Genomic DNA, 16435 nt, shown 5'->3' on the forward strand with positions numbered 1-16435 from the left:
AACGCATGCGCAATTTCCGTCAATTGTACCAAAGGGCCGCATGGGACCAAGCCGGAAGGTGCTAAGTGCAGATCACGGATGAGGTGGTGATAGTATTGTCTCGGCAGTGTGGACGAAGCGACGCACCACATGTGCGTAATTTGTAGGACGCTTCTGTGTCACGATGCTACACCTCATGTCCAACCACAGATCATTGGAATAAGTCATGGCAGTCGTGATAATCATGCATAACTGATGAAGCGGTGTTGGTCCTGGGTACATGTGTTCGATTGGACAGCTTCATTGTAGGCTAGCAGTACTGTGGGCACGGGCTCGGTATGGCGGTCTGCTCATTCTCAGTGCGTCAGCTGATTGCCGATCCAACAGTCACCATTGGTTCCTTTGCGTCACCGCCACCAACGCTAGAGAGCAAGTGTTTCACACTACACACATTCATATATTGCTGCACCAGTTTAAAGCATTAACGAGCATCATGTAATGGTTGGACGGTTGCTTGCGTTGCGGCGCGGTATTGATTAGACACCACAGCACACACTCGCGCCACACGCGCTCGGCTAGTGCCGCGATGAGTGTACTCTCGCGGGGCGTCACTGCTATCTTGTGTTCCGACGCCATGCACACCGCGCTCCTGCGGACTGCCTTTCGTGACGCAAGGCTTTGTCTTTCACCTGGAATGCGCACGAGGTATGTCTGTCTGGCGGCACCGCACCAGTAGCCGGTGTCGGCCGTGCTCGGGCGTCGCGATCGACGGGCCGGACTGCTGAGCGGCGGAGACGAGTGGGGCGGGGGTGCCGTCCGGCCTCAGATCTTCGAGTCCTCTGGTGGATGATCAAACCGCAGCACGTTAGAGTGGGCCAGACGAACCAGCGCGCGCTGGAGTTGGGTGTCCACTATAGGTGTACTCCGCGCTCATCACGCCACGACGACACAGACATGGCACTGGTTGGCTGTAGAAAGCCACCATTCGCCCGGTCCGGTCATCAGAGGAAGGGGAGGGCATCAACGCAACTGCATATCGTCCGTGCCGTACAGCGTGGCCGTAACACCGTCGCTCCGTCAAACAGTGCCTACCTTCGCTTCCTGAGGCGGGAGCCTTGCCGTTCTGGCTCTGAGGGACGGAGATGCACCGACCTCGTTCCAAGATAGGCACACGTGCCGTCTTTGCCCTCCGGTGGGTACATGCACCGCTCTCGTTTTGGAATAGGAACACGCGCCGCCCTCCCCCTGAAAAGGGACATGCGCTCTATGCGCTGCGTTCGCCGTGGGGAGGGACATGTGCCGCTATCGGTCAAGAAAAGATTGATGAGCTGTTGTCGCTTTGAGGAGAATGCATACCATCCTCATGTTGGGTAGGGGAAAAACGGAGGCACCATCCTGGCTCCGAAGGAAAGAGGCCTACTGTCTACGTTATTAAAGGTCACGTACCATCCTCGCTCTAGTCGGGAAGACAAATCGTCCTCTCTCTGGTCCGAGACATACTGTCCTCGCTCCGATCCAGAGATTCACTGCCATCGCTTTGGTTGGGGATGAACCGTCTGCTACGGTCGCGGGACGTACCGCCGTTGCTTTGGTTGCGGACGTATTGGTTCTGGTTGGGGGACATACCGTCCTGGCCGGCGTGATCCGACGGCAGCACCAGCACGGTGCGGTCGCCCATCCGGCGGACAAACTCGTTGAGCGCCTTGGGCGTGTCGTAGTGGTCCATGTCCTCGCTCTCAGAGCTGCTAGTGACGGCCTCCTGGAGCAGCATAGATGGTCAGCCGGGGTGACATGGTCACACACCTCAGAGTCAAACGGCCACACACCCCAGGGTCAGAGGATCACACTCCTCAGGGTCAGACGGTCACACACCCCAGGGTCAGACTGTCACGCACCCCAGGGTCAGACGATCACACGCCTCAGGATCAGACGGCCACACACCCCAGGGTCAGACGGTCACACATGCCGGGGTCAGACGGCTAGGCGCCCCAGGGTCACACGGCCATGCACCCCACAGTCACACTGTCACGCACCTTAGGGTCGCACGGTTATACACCCTATAGTCACATCGTCATACACCCCAGGGGCACACTGCTTTACACCCTAGGATTACACGGTCGCACACCCCAGAGTCACACGGCCATACATCCTAGGGTCACACTGCCACACGCCCCAGTCACACGGCCACACACCCCAAGGTCACACGGCCACGCACCCCAGGGCCACATGGTCACATGCCCCAGGGTCACACGGCCACACACCCCAGGGTCACACGGCCATGCACCCCAGAGCAGGGAGCTAGAGTCGCTTTTGAACCAGGGTGGGAGTGAAAAATTCCATCGCAAAAATACCGTGCGGGAGTGAAAAAATCAATTCACAAAAGATGGAACTTCTGAGCTCATGACTGATGCTTCAGCAAACACATCTATTTCAAGTTGGCATGGACGCAATATCAGGAACCTGACAAAACTATTTCGTTTTTAACATCTTAGGCCATGAAGGTGAAACAGAATATATTAACACGCGTTCGGGTGTGGGGGGCAAATTGCCCCCTCCCCCCAGGGCTTTTCTCGAAAGGTTTCTGAACTGCACGGCGCAGCCGCGCCAAGTTTTGTATAGCTGTAGAAAATTGCATAGCGGATCGTTTGACATGCAAATTTTACATGGACCTTACAAGGTCGCTGATCTATGGCAGGTCAAAGTCAGCTCATGGTTTCAGCGAAGGCAATTTTTAGGGAATCGTTCAATCTGATACAGCAACGGAGTGTTTGACGAAGACATGCATCTCTGAGATGCTTTTTTAGGCACCTCAAATATTGAATGAGCAAATTACGTTGACCCAAGGTGAGGTATGATGGTCAGGCCAAGGTCAAAACCAACCTGATTTATTACTCTATGGCTTGCTGTATGGGATAGTTTCTGGTGCTCATTTCAAATTTATTGACAATTGACGGCAGGAACCGCCTTATATATCTTCAATTGACTTCTTAGAGGTCAGAACAGGCCATTGACCTAAGATGACCCGGGTCGAAAGTTTTGTTTTAGGAACATACTGCCTAGCGTAGTCTTTGTCGCTTATTCAAATGCAAAACGCAGAGCAGTCTTGTATCATTTTGGTCATCATGACCTTCAAAGGGTCAAACAAGGTCAATGATCTCGAGTGGGCTTGTGACCTCTTGCTTAGAGACAGTTGCCTAGGTTCTGGGGGTGCTTTGGAGACCAACCTGGAATTTGACCTTGTTTGACCTTATTTGACCTGAAGGTCATGATCTAGGAAGCGGAAACCTTAATCTAAGTGAGTTCATGTGTAGGTCAAGACACACGGTAAATTTGGTGTCTCTAGCTTTCTTAGTTCCCGAGAACTCAGAGGGGGTCAAACTGATCCCCCCCCCCCACCCGAGCGAAGGGTATCTAGCCGGCCAACCGGGCGCGTGTTAAAGCATGGTAATTTCATGACAGTATTATGAGAATAACAACTTATCAACACCAATAATTTGATGCACTTTTTAATTCCCTCCCACAGCACTTTTAAAACAAAATAAAGCAAAGGAATTCAATAACAAAACAACAGAAAATTCAACAACCATAAAACACTCAAACAAAAAAAATTGTACTCTTACACATCAGTCCATCACCAAGTCAAACACAAAAGACATACTTCTGGCTTCTGTTGAGATGGGGTCAGGGAAAACAAACATTTTGTCACTGTTTTCTTTTAACAAAATACCGAGGCTGATTTCCATGAAAGTAGCCTATGCCTAACCTAAAGAGGCCTTACAGCATCTCATCCTGCATAATCTGTTTGTATCACAGCAGCAGTTGTGAGTTACCGATTCTTGCACAATTCCTATTTCCACTTACCATGCACTTGACCAAATTAACCTAACTTGTAGTAGCCCGTAGGATGAACATCATCTCAACTCACTTATCTGTTGACAGCAGCACTTGTGATAAAACATGATATTTAGAGCTAGTTTTTGGCTGGTTTCAACTTGCATTTTTATTCAGTTCATTTGTGTATGCTCGTTCACATCCGAAAAAGTTGACAACACAAATCAAAACACAGTGTGGGTATACATTGGTACCTAATGTTAGAAAAAATCATTGGACATCATTCGTCTTGTTTAAGGCGGAACATATCGTAAATAGTCGTAAAAATATAGATTCATGCCCATATCTTCGAATTTTAATAACTACGATAGCGAACTCCGAGCGCCGCACGCACCCCACCGCCTCGACCCTCCAACGCCGTTTCCGCGTGTGTTGTATTGCCCTGGTTTCTGCGTTATCGCTACGTAAATACAACATTTCTGCTTATCAAGAACCATAACAAATGCACGGTGCCAAAATAACAATAATAATGCAATGAAAAACGTTCCTTATCGTGTCTAGGTACGTTTACGAAACGGACAGGCAAGAAAAGTCCAGAACATAGCCCAACCTAACCTAACCTAACCTAACCTAACCTAACCTAACCTAACCTAACCTAACCTAACCTAACCTAACCTAACCTAACCTAACCTAACCTAACCTAACCTAACCTAACCTAACCTAACCTAACCTAACCTAACCTAACCTAACCTAACCTAACCTAACCTAACCTAACCTAACCTAACCTAACCTAACCTAGCCTTCCCCCCCCCCTGTCCCCGTCAACCCGGTGTCCCATTGGCATCCATGTTCCATGCCACATATATGTACCATATTAAGAAGTTTTGTTTAGCTGCCATATTCTCATTTTGCTTTTCATTCCCACCCAAAAACGTCATATTTCCCCACCGTGTCGACCAATCTACAAACATTACGGAAGACTGCTCGAATACGCGATAAACCTATTTCATTGGATTCTTGTTGCCTTGGCCTCGTACATTTTTATGCTTCTTGTTGCGCAGTAATGTTGTGATCACGCAGTAATATTGTGATCACGCAGTAATGTTGTGATCACGCGTAGCAATGGCGCCGGGTTCGCGGTTGGTGCGTGTTTGCGGCGCTCGAATGTTCGCTATCGTAGTTATTTAAGTTCCAAGGTAAGAGTTTAAATGACCTGCTTTACGATTAACTACGATATGTTTTGCCTTAAAAACGACGATTGATGTGCAATGCTCTTTTTAACGAGGTGGCAATGTACACCCTGACCCATGCCTTGTGGCACCATAATTTGTCTTATGGCAAAACTCGATGGAATAAAACAGAAAATGGCTTACTTTGGTTACCAATCATGTGTTGAAAGCAGGTAAGGTAAGCAATTACTTGGTCCACAGGGGACTTCCTGGCTTCTTCCTGCTCCCCCAAGAACAAAAATGCAGTACCTTTTCCATGGCCCGCTGGCAGACAGGGTCATCCAACTCACCGCCAAATATAAATATCGATCATGCCCACCAACCTTCGAGACAAAAATGCGAAACAAGTAAGAGGTTTGCATGATAAACACATCTGGAGGGCAGAATTTCGCCATCAAACACTTCTGTATTAGCTGCGTCAGGTCTGTCTCAAGGCTCCATATGGCAGCATTATAATAGCCTTGACAGGTAGCCTCGCGAGTCAGGCACTCGAAAGGCTTGGATTTATCATTACTGAGCACCGCCATGAACCCAGAAAACGGTTAACCGAAGGTTGAAGAGGGCAAAAATGGCAGTAAAAGTAAGTTCCCTGCTTGAAATTGTCTCCTTCATTCCCTGTGCATTATTCACACTTGGGTGCATATCAAACATGTTTGGGCGCCTGGCGAATTCATCCAATTTATGCATCAAATACGTACAAGTTTGCAGTTGGAGCATCTTGCAGAGATATTGGTGAACATTTTAAGCAGCAGATGGTACCTCTAAAGACAATCGAAAAGGAGGGAAGAACAAAGTGTATCACACTGATATGATACCAAGAAAAACAAAAGTAGCTAAATAAATATAAAGACTCGCACTTTTCTCGCAAAATTTTGTAATCAGCTGATTCGACTTAAAATCTGTTAATAGAAGTGCTCAAATGGTGATGTTCATTTTGTAAGTTTAATTTAAAAGATATTTCTTGAACTTTTCACTCCTGCATTTCGGGAGTGATGCAGTTTAGTGGTCAAGTTTCCTCGGAAAAAAGAAAAACGTGGAGTAAAATTCTCTACCAGGCCTTGCTGGTGTTTGTACCAGGCTCTGCCTTCGTGGTGTGGTGGTGAGACCGAAAAATAGGGGATGCATGAAAACCTCGCACTTGGCGCACAGCTGCCGATGGTGATGCATTTTGTTAACGAACCAAACTTAATGCGTGCAGGCGGCTGGGGTCGCTGGGGTTCTTGGGCTTGGAGGTACCTGGCGCCCTTGCTCTGTGCACACATAGATATGATTCAGATGTAGGTGAGGCAGGACATAGCCAGGTGGTGTGGTTCCGGCTCTATATCCGGTTCCGGTCTCGGTGTGGACGGTAGGTGTCCAGGTTCTGTGGAGCCTCGTTTATGCTTGGTGGTTTGAAGTGAGCTCAGTTTTGGATGACATCTGAAAACCTCAGAAAGGGAAATAGGGGTTTGGCATGTACGATTAAACAATGTCAGGCAGGAGTGAAAAATTCACATAAAATGTTGGGAAAAGGAGTGAAAAATTCCTCCTCATAGGGTGTTGCTTTACACCCAAAGTCGGCAATTCTAGGACACTGCCACAGAGTCACACTGTCACGCACCCCAGGGTCACACGGCCACGTGCCCCAGGGTCACACGGCCGCACACCTCAGGGTCGCAATGCTACACACCCCAGGGACATACGACCACACGCCCAGGGTCACACAGCCACACACCCCAGGATCACACGGCCGCACACCCCAGGGTCACACGGCCATACATCCTAGGGTCATACGGCCACACACCCAGGGCCACACGGCTGCACATCCAATGGTCGTACGACCACACACCTCAGGGTCACACGGCCACACATCCCGGGGTCACACGGCCACACACCCCGGCCAACTTAGGCGCCGGCAGACTCAGCCAGCAGCAATGTCAGCATTGGCGATGCTGGATCCTGAACGACAATCACTATTGTGGGAGCCGAAGGTACCACTGGGAGTACATTGACGCAATGCACTGAACTAGGTTTCTGACGCGGATGGAATCCTGGTTCGAACTGACGTTCCCGCCAGCATATAAGGATGCACAGCGAAGGCACGCATGCACCAGACGAGGAGCCTACGCCGAACAGCTATTTCATCCGTGGTATGAATACCTCGTCTCTCTCCTTCCGAAAATTCCATATTTCTTTCGTTAGGCCGAGTTATGTTGAGTGCTATATTCACAATGCACCTTCTACGCGCTGAACTAAGCTTGGTTCGTTAAGCTGCGTTGGACTGAACACCCTGATCACAATTCATTAATCTAGAGGTCGGTAATGACCGGAGTGGTGCGCCACGGACGGCGCCGGCCCAGGCGTGTCGGCGGGTGGCCGGCCGGGACTGCTCCTCTGTCGATGGGTCTCACCACGTGCAAACAGGCGGCGGCCGTGCGGCTGTGCTCCTCCGCCAGTGGGAACTCGTGCACGGACAGGGACCGGTCCAGGTCCATGCTCTCGTCGTCAGCGAAGCTGAGTGACGCGCTGTTCTCCTCCGTCGATGGGTTCCAAGTGCGCGCGTTCTCTGCGCAAAATGGAATAGGACAAATTACACGGGCAGGGTACGAGTAGTATGCAGAAACACATCTCGGATTTGGCAGGCTTCAGTCCACTGCGACCATACGGAGCAAACCTCTGAGTCACAGTTTTTCAGCCGGACCCCCTCCCCCCCTACCCCTACCCCCCCCCCCCCCCGTTCACAGCGATTTGCACCGGACGGACCTACCCTGTATTCTCTCCGACAGCTGCGGGGTTCGAACGAACGAGAAGTTCTTCAGCTTTGCTGGCATCTGCATGAGGAACGAGTTGTTGATGGTAGACACCGTCATGGGCGAGTGGAGCTCCGGATCATCCGGATTTCGCCAAAGGTAGTTGAACAACAACACCTGAAAAGCAAATCATGCGGATGAAAACAAATCTGTGACACCTGAGAAGTTGAGTGCAGAGATGGCAGCTAATATTGAGACTGAATCGTCATCAAGAGCTGTCAACACACTGTGAATAAAATGCAAACATTAGCGGCGGTCCGCTCCGCTCACCTTCCTTAAGTAGAGGCAGACAAAGAAGACGCATGTGCAGGCGAGATTGCAGAGCACGGTGGCGTTGTCTCTGTTCGTTTGCGGCCAGGAGAGGGCGACGCCGAGCCAGCCGGTCCAGATGGCGCTGTTCACCACCACCGTAGCCAGTAGCCAGCGCGGCTCGTGGTGGCTTTCGGCGCTGCGCCAGCCGGCCATGCAGAAGCAGGCCAACATCAGCTTCAGCACCAGCACGTAGCTGAGCGACACGGCCAGGTCCTGCTCGAAGCGGCCGGCCGGCGAGCAGCGGTACGCGGCGTCGAGCAGTTCGACACGCGGCGGCGAGAGCACCAGCCATGCGGCGGCCAGCAACGCCTGGATCACCAGCAGGCACAGCGCGACCAGCAGCAGCGCGCCGCGCTGCGACAGCTCGTCGGAGCGGCCGCCGCGGACACGCCACAGGTGGATCACCTTGACGAGCAGCGCCGAGTAAACGGTGGCGTAGGCGAAGCCAGTGAGGAAGCGGCGCGTGCCGCAGACGGCCGCGCTCGGCTGCAGCAGGAAGGCAGCGTTGTCACAGCAGACAAGCATCAAGCCGATCAGGACCTGGCAGTCGACCGGCGAGCGGCAGATGCGGCTGGCCGACGCGTTGAAGTAGATGAGGCAGATGAGGGCCACCAGCACGCCCAGGGCCGAGAACGCCACGCAAATGACGCCGAAGATGGAGCGGAAGCCCTCCAGGTCTGGCAGCGGCATCGGCACCGAGAGCGAGGCGAACTTGTCCGACTGCCTGGCGCACGTCTGCAGGCACGGTCCGCTGCTGCAGCCGGACCGGTGGCGCGTCAACAGGCCGATCGGCCCGGCCAGCCGCAGAAGACCGCGCCGGTACGAGCCGAGCGAGCGCGGCCGCCTCCCGTCCGGCAGCGTCCACACGCGCAGCCCGTCGGCCTCCATCAGGCGGGCTCGCTGCGGCCCGGATGCGTTGGCGAGGCGCGTGTCCATCTCGGCCATCAGCTCGGCGCCGACCAGCCGGGCGCAGGGCTCGCCCGGCACGCAGTGGCGCCGCAGGTAGCCGTCCAGGCTGTCCAGCAGCACGCTGACGGCCAGTGCCGCGTGGTACACGTACGGCGAGACGGGCGGCGCCGTGTCGTTCCTGTCGCCGACGCAAGCAGGCCGCTCGGCACCGTCTGCCACGCCCGCCGGCTGGCAGCCGCGCTCGCGCCGCGAGTACTCGGCGAACCATGCGTCTGGGAACGGCTCGTGGTCAGACGGCGTCATGGCCGCCAGCCAGCGCGTAACGGGCGTCACGGGTGCTTCGGGCAGCGTGACGAATACGGCCCGGCGCAGCACTGGCGCCAGCGTCTCGTCCGCCAGCTGCGGGCCCCAGTGGCGACCGACCACGAACAGCAGGCGATCGTCGACGCCACCGCGCGCGGCCGCCGCCAGCAGGAGGCGGGTCTGCTCGGGCCGCGACACCAGAATCACTACGGTGGGCGCGGCCGGCGGGCGGCGCAGCTCGGCGTAGGCGCCGGTTGCCTCCGCCGCGCCGAAACCGCCGCCGACGCCGATGACGGAGCCGACGCAGATGTCGTGCTGCGGCGCCGTCTCCGTCAGCTGCTGCAGCGCGCGCACGCCGTACGCGTCGGTCGAGTGCAGCACAGACAGGTAGCCCCAGCCGAAGCGGCGCGCCAGCGACACGATGGCATGCACCTCGTGCTCGACGAGCGGCACGGTACGGTATGGCCCGGCCAGCCGGTCGTAGACGGCGCCGTGGCCGTCCACCGGCACGCAGACGTGCGGTACGCCCGCCTGCTGCAGCATGTCGGCCACGCCGGCGCCGGTCGCCTCCGAGAGACTGATCACGCCCACCAGACGGCGAGGGTCGGCCGCCGCCGAGCTCAGCAGACCGAACAGCTGGTCACGCGCGCGTTCCGGCCGGCCGCAGGTGTCAAGCACGCGCGCGCCTACCGGCAAACGGGAGGCGACCACCGTCCAGGCGGCGGCCGCCACCGAGAGGAAGCTGGACCCTGCCGTCAGCGGGCCGCAGCTGAACATGTCTGCTCCCTGCTCGTGCACCGGCGCTAGGATCGCCAGCTGGTAGCTGGAGCGGTTCAGCGCCACCTGTGGACGGCGTGCCGAGGTAAACCGTGTGCTGGGCGAGGAGGCATAGCGTACGATCTGTAGGAAGAGACAGTACAGACGGCAGGCTGACCGGGAAGAGGAAACATGACAACTTTGGTCATGAAGTGACGTAACGATGCATGACAATAATCTGAAACAACGCACTCGTCACTCACGCGTGTGGAGCACTCAGGCCCTGCTGAAACGACAGACGGAGTGTCATGGGGCGTGTCTAACGACAGCATATCGTAAGCCGCGTTGATTTAACGAAGAGACATTGGACATGCTACTCCGTGTTCATAACGTGCGACAGAGCTGCCATTGTTAGCGTCGCGGTGCCGCTCGCCCGCTGATCGTGGGCGTCCGTCGCTGACCTCCATGATGGTCGGCTGGTCAGTGCCGGCGTCGCAGCCGGTGCAGCGCGACTGGAGGCTGCTGGCAGGCACGGCGCCGCCCTGCTCGCTGTAGGCTACCAGCCGGCCCAGCTGCAGCTGCAAGCCCAGGTGCCGGCTGCTGTTGCCCACCGGCACCCAGCGGCGCTTCGAGCCCTCACGCCACTCGTTCTCCAGCTGCAGCACGCGAAGCGGGCGGGTCAGTGGTGTGACGTCATGCGGCGCGGGCGGGTCAGTGGTGTAACGTCATGCGGCGTGGGTGGGTCAGTGGTGTGACGTCACGAAGCGCGAACAGGTAAGCGGTGTGACGTCACGCGACGCGGCGGGTCAGTGGTGTGACGTCACGCGGTGCGGACAGGTTAGCGGCGCGAGCGGGTCAGTGATGTGACGTCACGCGGTGCCAGTGTGGCGGGATATGGCCCCACCGGGTCACAATCGGCTCAACCCCGTGGCGGGTCGTGTCGCTGGTTACACACGGGTCAGCATAAAAAGCTTCAGTCGAGTCGTCGACGCACGAGCGTGTCAGTTTAGCATCACTGTCAGTGAAGGCTCACGCGGCTAGTCCCGGGCCAGGCCAGTGTTCCAATGATAGCTGCGAATGTGTTTGCGCATCGAGACAGAAGTTTATGGTGCTGACAGAGGAGACATCCGTTCTGACGGCGTTGATAGGCGCACTTCAGTACATTGGAAGCAGGTCGGTCCGCTCTCAGCGATTTATCGGCCGTTTAGAGAGCTCCACGGTGAGGTCCGGCCGACCTACCTGCAGTGAGGCGTTGGCCAGGTAGCGGTCAGACAGGAACGAGGTGGGCTGGCCGTCGGCGCTCGGGAAGGTCAGGTTCGTCATGTGTCGCGTCAGCTCGTCAGCTGAGAGACGGTCCAGCCTCGACGGGTCGCAGTCGTCAGCTGATCGGTCTTGGAAGACATCGTTCAGTCAGCAACAGGTGTACGAAATTCGTCGCGTCGTGCGTCAAATAGCTTTAGCAGTCGCTCACCTCCCCCCCCCCCCCCCCTCTCACCTCTTCCCCTTCCACCACGTGACATCACTGCTTCGCTCCCTTCCTCCCTTCTCTGCCTTCCACTGCCTGCCGTGTTCAAAATTGAACAGCGTGAATGCAACGCATTTCCCACAATTCAATTTTACGATACGCTTCACCTATTTGTCAGCGATAATAACGCGTATCCAAATGCAAAATCTCAGACTAAATCCGTGTTCGTCGAACGGCAAAGAATGTCACTATAGCAGGTACGCGGCTATTTTGTTCCACGCTTACAGCACTTTGTAAAAAAGCGGATGCATTCTAAAGAATTTGCACGTGCCCGCGAATCGGCAGCAGCAAAGAATTCCACCTGCCGCCGGGCGGGCGAAACGGCACTGACGGTGTCTGAGCCAGCTACCAAGCTGTCTATGTCGCCTCCCTCCCTGAACGTGCAGCCTCACCTGGGCAGACGCTGTCCACCAGAGCCTGTAGGTTGCGGCTCAGCGCGTGGACGGCGGTCAGCGCGTCGGCCCACTCGGCGCCCGGCGGGCTGGGCTCGGCCTCGGGCCACAGGTCACCGGTCAGGCTGCTGCGTGGCGGCGGCGCGTCGGGCCACGGCGCCGGCGGCGGCACCAGCCGGACGGCTCCCCGCATACCCGAGCTGTGGACCGGCCGGACGGGGACGTGATCTCACGGGGGCAAGTACCGTCGTTACACTGCTGGCAACAGGTCGATACTCTGCATGAAGACACCAGAGACAGTGCACGAAATGCTGATCGTCTGCTGCTGTTTTAGCATAAAACAGCCTGCTTGTCTGCTTTTGGTTCAATATGGCTGTTTTCGGAAGATATTATTTCTGTACCTTTTGGGTTGACCTCACCCAATTTGGTAAAGAAAGTGCTTATTTGATTCGTTAACATCGGCATTGCCCATCCAATGAAAGATATCGACTCGTGTTGTATGACTAACCCCGGATCGATCAGGTGACCATTCCGTAACGCGTCACTCACTAGCTAGCCTCAGTGCCGCGCGCGAGGTCAATGCTGATGACGAACAAGCTGACCGGCAGCTGACGCATGGCGTCCAGCAGTCGCGCGGCCAGCGGCTCCGGCAGCAGTGCCAACAACACCTGGGCGCCGCGCTGCTGGGCGGCGCGCAGCTCGGCGGCCGCGGCGTGCAGTTGCGCCGGGCTCGGCTCGACGGCCAGCGCCACGCTGGCGGCGAGGCGCGCCGGCCGCGGCGCCGCCGCCAGCGCCTCAAGCACGGCCGCGTGCCAGGTGGAGTGCGGCGCATGCGCCACCGCGCACAGTCGCCACTGAAGCTGCGCGAGGAGGCGGCGTGCGGCCGCGGCGGCCACCTCGGGCGGCGGTGCCAGCGAGAGTCGACCGCTGCCGGCCGCCAGCCGCGCCACGCTCATCACGTCCTGCCGGCGGAAGGCGGTGACCACCGGCTCGGAGCCGCTCAACTCGACCAGGCCGGCCAGCTGCAGGTGCGGCCGGCCGGCGGCGGCCAGCAGCAGTGCAGCCGCCTGGTGCTGGCGTCGCAGCCGCTGTCGGCAGCCATCCAGCAGCAGCAGGCCCGGCGCAGTGTCGGGCCGGCGCCGCTGCAGCTGCGTCAACGCCGCCGCCACACCGTCCAGTGCCATCAACGCGGCGGCGCGCGGCCGGCCGCATGAGAGCGGCGCCGCGCCTCGGCCACGCACGTCCAGGCTGAGCACCAGGTAGGCGCCACTGGGCGCCGCCAGGTGGCGGCCCGGCAGCGCAGGCTCGGCCGGCGCCGCGCCGCTGGACGCTGCCGTGGTGCTGGCGAGGACCGCCGGTGGCGAGCTGGCGGTTGTCGGCCGGCCGGAGGTGGCGGCGCTGACGGTGCTGACCGAGGTATGCTCGGTCACCGCGCGCTGCGTGCTCGGCGTCACGGCGCCGACAGTGGAGGTGGCGGCCGGGATACTGACTGCCGTTGCGGTAGAGACGCTGGTGGCGGGCGGTGTGGTGGTAACATTGACCGGGCAGCCCTGGAGCCAAGAGGCCACGGGCACCTCGCGACCGTCGGGAGTGTTGGCCACCACGCCAGCGTTGAGATGCGCCTCCTCCTGGTCCACCTCACCCACCTGGCGCGGAGAGCCAACACGCACGGCAAACTGTTGTTAAATGTCTGCTGATCTCACCCTGGCTTAATCGCGATCTGTACTAGGAACATACTTTGCCAAGTAATGGGGTTCTTCAGTGAGACGCACGGTAACGCATCAGAGTTCGGGCACAATAGGGTGGGTTGCCCTTGCATGTGTTTTAAGTTGTTTAGTCGGACAGGAATCTACTCAATGAATGTACTTAAGCTGTCAGGCGCCAAGAAACGTCAATCGTAGCAACATCCAACCGTTGTCAGACACACACGGGGCAGTCCCCGCTCCGTTACTCCGTCGGTAAACTGGCGGCCGCCGTGTCCCGCCGCCGCTCTGCCCGCGTCCGGCGAGCGGCCGCCTCACCTTCACGTAATGCAGCTCCCTGACGGTGGGAATGCGGCGCATGTCGCGCAGGTTGAGCACGTCGGCGCGCCGCTCGGCGAACCGCCGCGGACCGAACCGGATGCCGGGCGGGTTGGCCGTCTGGTCCGGGCGCGGGCCGCGGGATAGTTCGGCTGCCAGCCGGCCGCCCAGGCTCGCCCTGGCGCACGATAGAGACGGCTGACGAACGGGCGGTGCTCGGCGCCGGCTTATTCCCCGGAGCTTTACACACGTGAGGGACTACAGCTGTGATTAGGCGTGCTGACGGGGCCAGAAGACAAATGCTCGAGGTGGCATTCAGCTGCCCGTTGGTCTCAAGTTAAGCCAGCATTTCAATTTTTAATGGATAGTTGTAACTAACTGGATGGTAATGTTCCCAAGACTCCGTTCATGCTTGTTGATAAATTGGCTCATGCACCTACGTACTCAAGTGTGAGCCTATCCAATGCAACTGAACGTCCATGTTACACGTTCACGCTAGTGTGAAATGGTGCGCAGAGAGCGTCAGTCTTCTAAAGTCTGCTAGTGAGCACTCACAGGTCTGGTGAGCAGTCGGCGGGCGTTTCATGCCCACAATCGTCGGCGCGCAGTCTGGCCAGACCCGCCATGAGCGTGTGGGCCAAGAGCAGGGCGTCTCCGACCCGTCCCGCGTTCAGTGCGCACTTGTCGCCGCACTGGCGCCAGTACCGGGCGCGCCAGGCGGCCGGCGAGCCTGGCGCCGCCGCCGTCGTCGCCACCGTCGCCGCCGCCGCCCGCTGCCGCCAGAACTGCTTGCCGAAGGCGGTCACATCGACTCGTTGGTTGCGCAGCAGCACGACGTTGTCGACGTCCAGCCAGTGGCGGCGTAACAGTCGGATGTTCTCGCCCCAGGTGGAGTCACCGACGAAGAAGAGGCGCCCCCGGCCGCCGGGCCGCGCCGCCAGCCCCTTGAACAGACGATCTAGGCCAGGCCGGGTAAGCAGGGCCAGCACGGCGACGGCGCCATCGCCGGCTGACGCCAGGCCGGCCGGCTCGTGCCGCAGAGTCACCGTACGCAGACACGGCACGAACGGCCGCAGGCGGGCGCCGACGGCCGCCGCCAGGGCGCGCTGTCGCGGCTGGTCCGAGTGCAGCAGCGTCAGCCGCCGCACGCCGAGAGCTCGCACCAGTGCCGTCAGTAGCTGCGCCTCCGAGTCCGGCCGCGGCTGCACGGCGAACTCGAGCGGCGGCGGCGGGTCGGCGCCCGGCGCGGACGTCACCAGCCGCAGCACAGTCACGCGCCGGCCGGCCAGCGCCGCCGAGACGGCCGCCGCCGCGGCGCCTCCCAGGTCGTGCACCACAGCCAGTGGAGCGCCGGCGGCTGCGGCGAGGCGGGCGGCACGCGCCGGCGAGCCGCAGTGATCGGCCGGCTCGACCCGCACCGCCAGCCGCAGCCGCCGGCCGAGGCGGCCCACCGCCCAGCGCAGCGCCTCCCAGGTCTGTAGACCGACCTCGTTGACGGTGGCGCCGCAGGAGCCGGTCGTGCCCAGCTCGTGCAGACCCAACAGCGCCAGGACACGCACCTCAGGTGGCCTGGACGCCCTCTGCGGTGCCGGCGGGTCCGGCGTGGCGCCCGACTTCGGAGCCTCGGCTTGTGGGCGTCTCAGCGTTGGCGAGCGTGGAGTGGTCGAGATGACGTGCGCCACTGGTGTCGTTAGAGTCGTTCGAAGCGAGTTTGGCGTCGTGGGTGGCCTTCCATCCGTGATCGTAGGCGATGATGTCAGTGGAGGTAGGGCTGCATTAGGGGCGGACTGCGGAGTTGTGCTTGGTTTGTTAGGCGTTTGCTTGGCGTGCATTGCTGAGATTGTGGATACTGTGGTGACTGGGTGCTCCGCATCAGCATGGTGAACCCTCTTGGTCGTGGAGGACGGCACGGTCGGGTGGGTAACACCCTTCCTCGCCGGGGCCGTCACAGCCTCCTCCAGAAGTTTGACTGCCTCGTTTAAGACCTCCTGAGCAGCTGCGGATTTCAAATACGTAGCCTGCGAGGCAGCGTCCGTGGTTACTTTCGGACGAGTCACAGAGACCCTTATCAGACCCTGCCTGATAGTGCTGGAACCCGGTGACGCACTGTTTATGGCTGGCTCGTCTGGTCTCCGTTTCTCTGCGTCAGTCCCAGATACATTCTGCCCTTTTGTGTTGTCCTCGAACCCGCCTTGTTTCGTTGCGCTGGTTTTGAGATGACCTTCTCTCTGTGAGGTAATCCCAAGCGCATCTTGTGTATCCGTCGTGGTTCTCAGCTCGTACTGCCTCTCTGTGCTGGTCCCATCCCTGTCCTGTCTCTCTGTAGTATTCGCAGGCCCATCCTGCCTTTTCGTGCTGGTCACAGGGCCATCCTGCCTATCTGTGCTGG

At 58.2% G+C, this 16435-nt stretch overlaps 1 protein-coding gene across 1 annotated transcript; it reads right to left on the reverse strand.

Annotated features, from left to right (window-relative positions):
* Nucleotides 1–415: 415 nt before the first annotated feature.
* On the reverse strand, nucleotides 416–12124 carry LOC119112839 (uncharacterized). Its single transcript, XM_037237125.1, has 8 exons — nucleotides 12026–12124; nucleotides 11348–11499; nucleotides 10570–10764; nucleotides 8099–10195; nucleotides 7786–7945; nucleotides 7430–7584; nucleotides 1606–1738; nucleotides 416–818 (listed from the first exon to the last, which is right to left on the reverse strand). Exons 2-8 carry the CDS (start codon nucleotides 11429–11431, stop codon nucleotides 802–804), a joined length of 2841 nt encoding a protein of 946 aa, XP_037093020.1. The 5' UTR covers nucleotides 11432–11499; nucleotides 12026–12124; the 3' UTR covers nucleotides 416–801.
* Between the last annotated feature and the right edge of the window lie 4311 nt (nucleotides 12125–16435).

The sequence above is a fragment of the Pollicipes pollicipes genome, unplaced genomic scaffold (genome assembly GCF_011947565.3).
Source record: "Pollicipes pollicipes isolate AB1234 unplaced genomic scaffold, Ppol_2.1 Scaffold_7261;HRSCAF=8764_pilon_pilon_pilon, whole genome shotgun sequence".
NCBI classification, from domain to species: Eukaryota; Metazoa; Arthropoda; class Thecostraca; order Pollicipedomorpha; family Pollicipedidae; genus Pollicipes; species Pollicipes pollicipes.

What these genes read in the sequence shown, in the direction of transcription:
- LOC119112839 (XM_037237125.1), bottom strand. Translation starts at nt 11,431, where the DNA reads ATGACGAACCTGACCTTCCCGAGCGCCGACGGCCAGCCCACCTCGTTC. An exon ending in TCTGCCTCTACTTAAGGAAG is followed by an intron (nt 7,946 to 8,098) that starts GTGAGCGGAGCG and finishes TTTGCTTTTCAG; the next exon opens with GTGTTGTTGTTCAACTACCT. An exon ending in CCGCCGCCTGTTTGCACGTG is followed by an intron (nt 1,739 to 7,429) that starts GTGAGACCCATC and finishes ATGCTGCTCCAG; the next exon opens with GAGGCCGTCACTAGCAGCTC.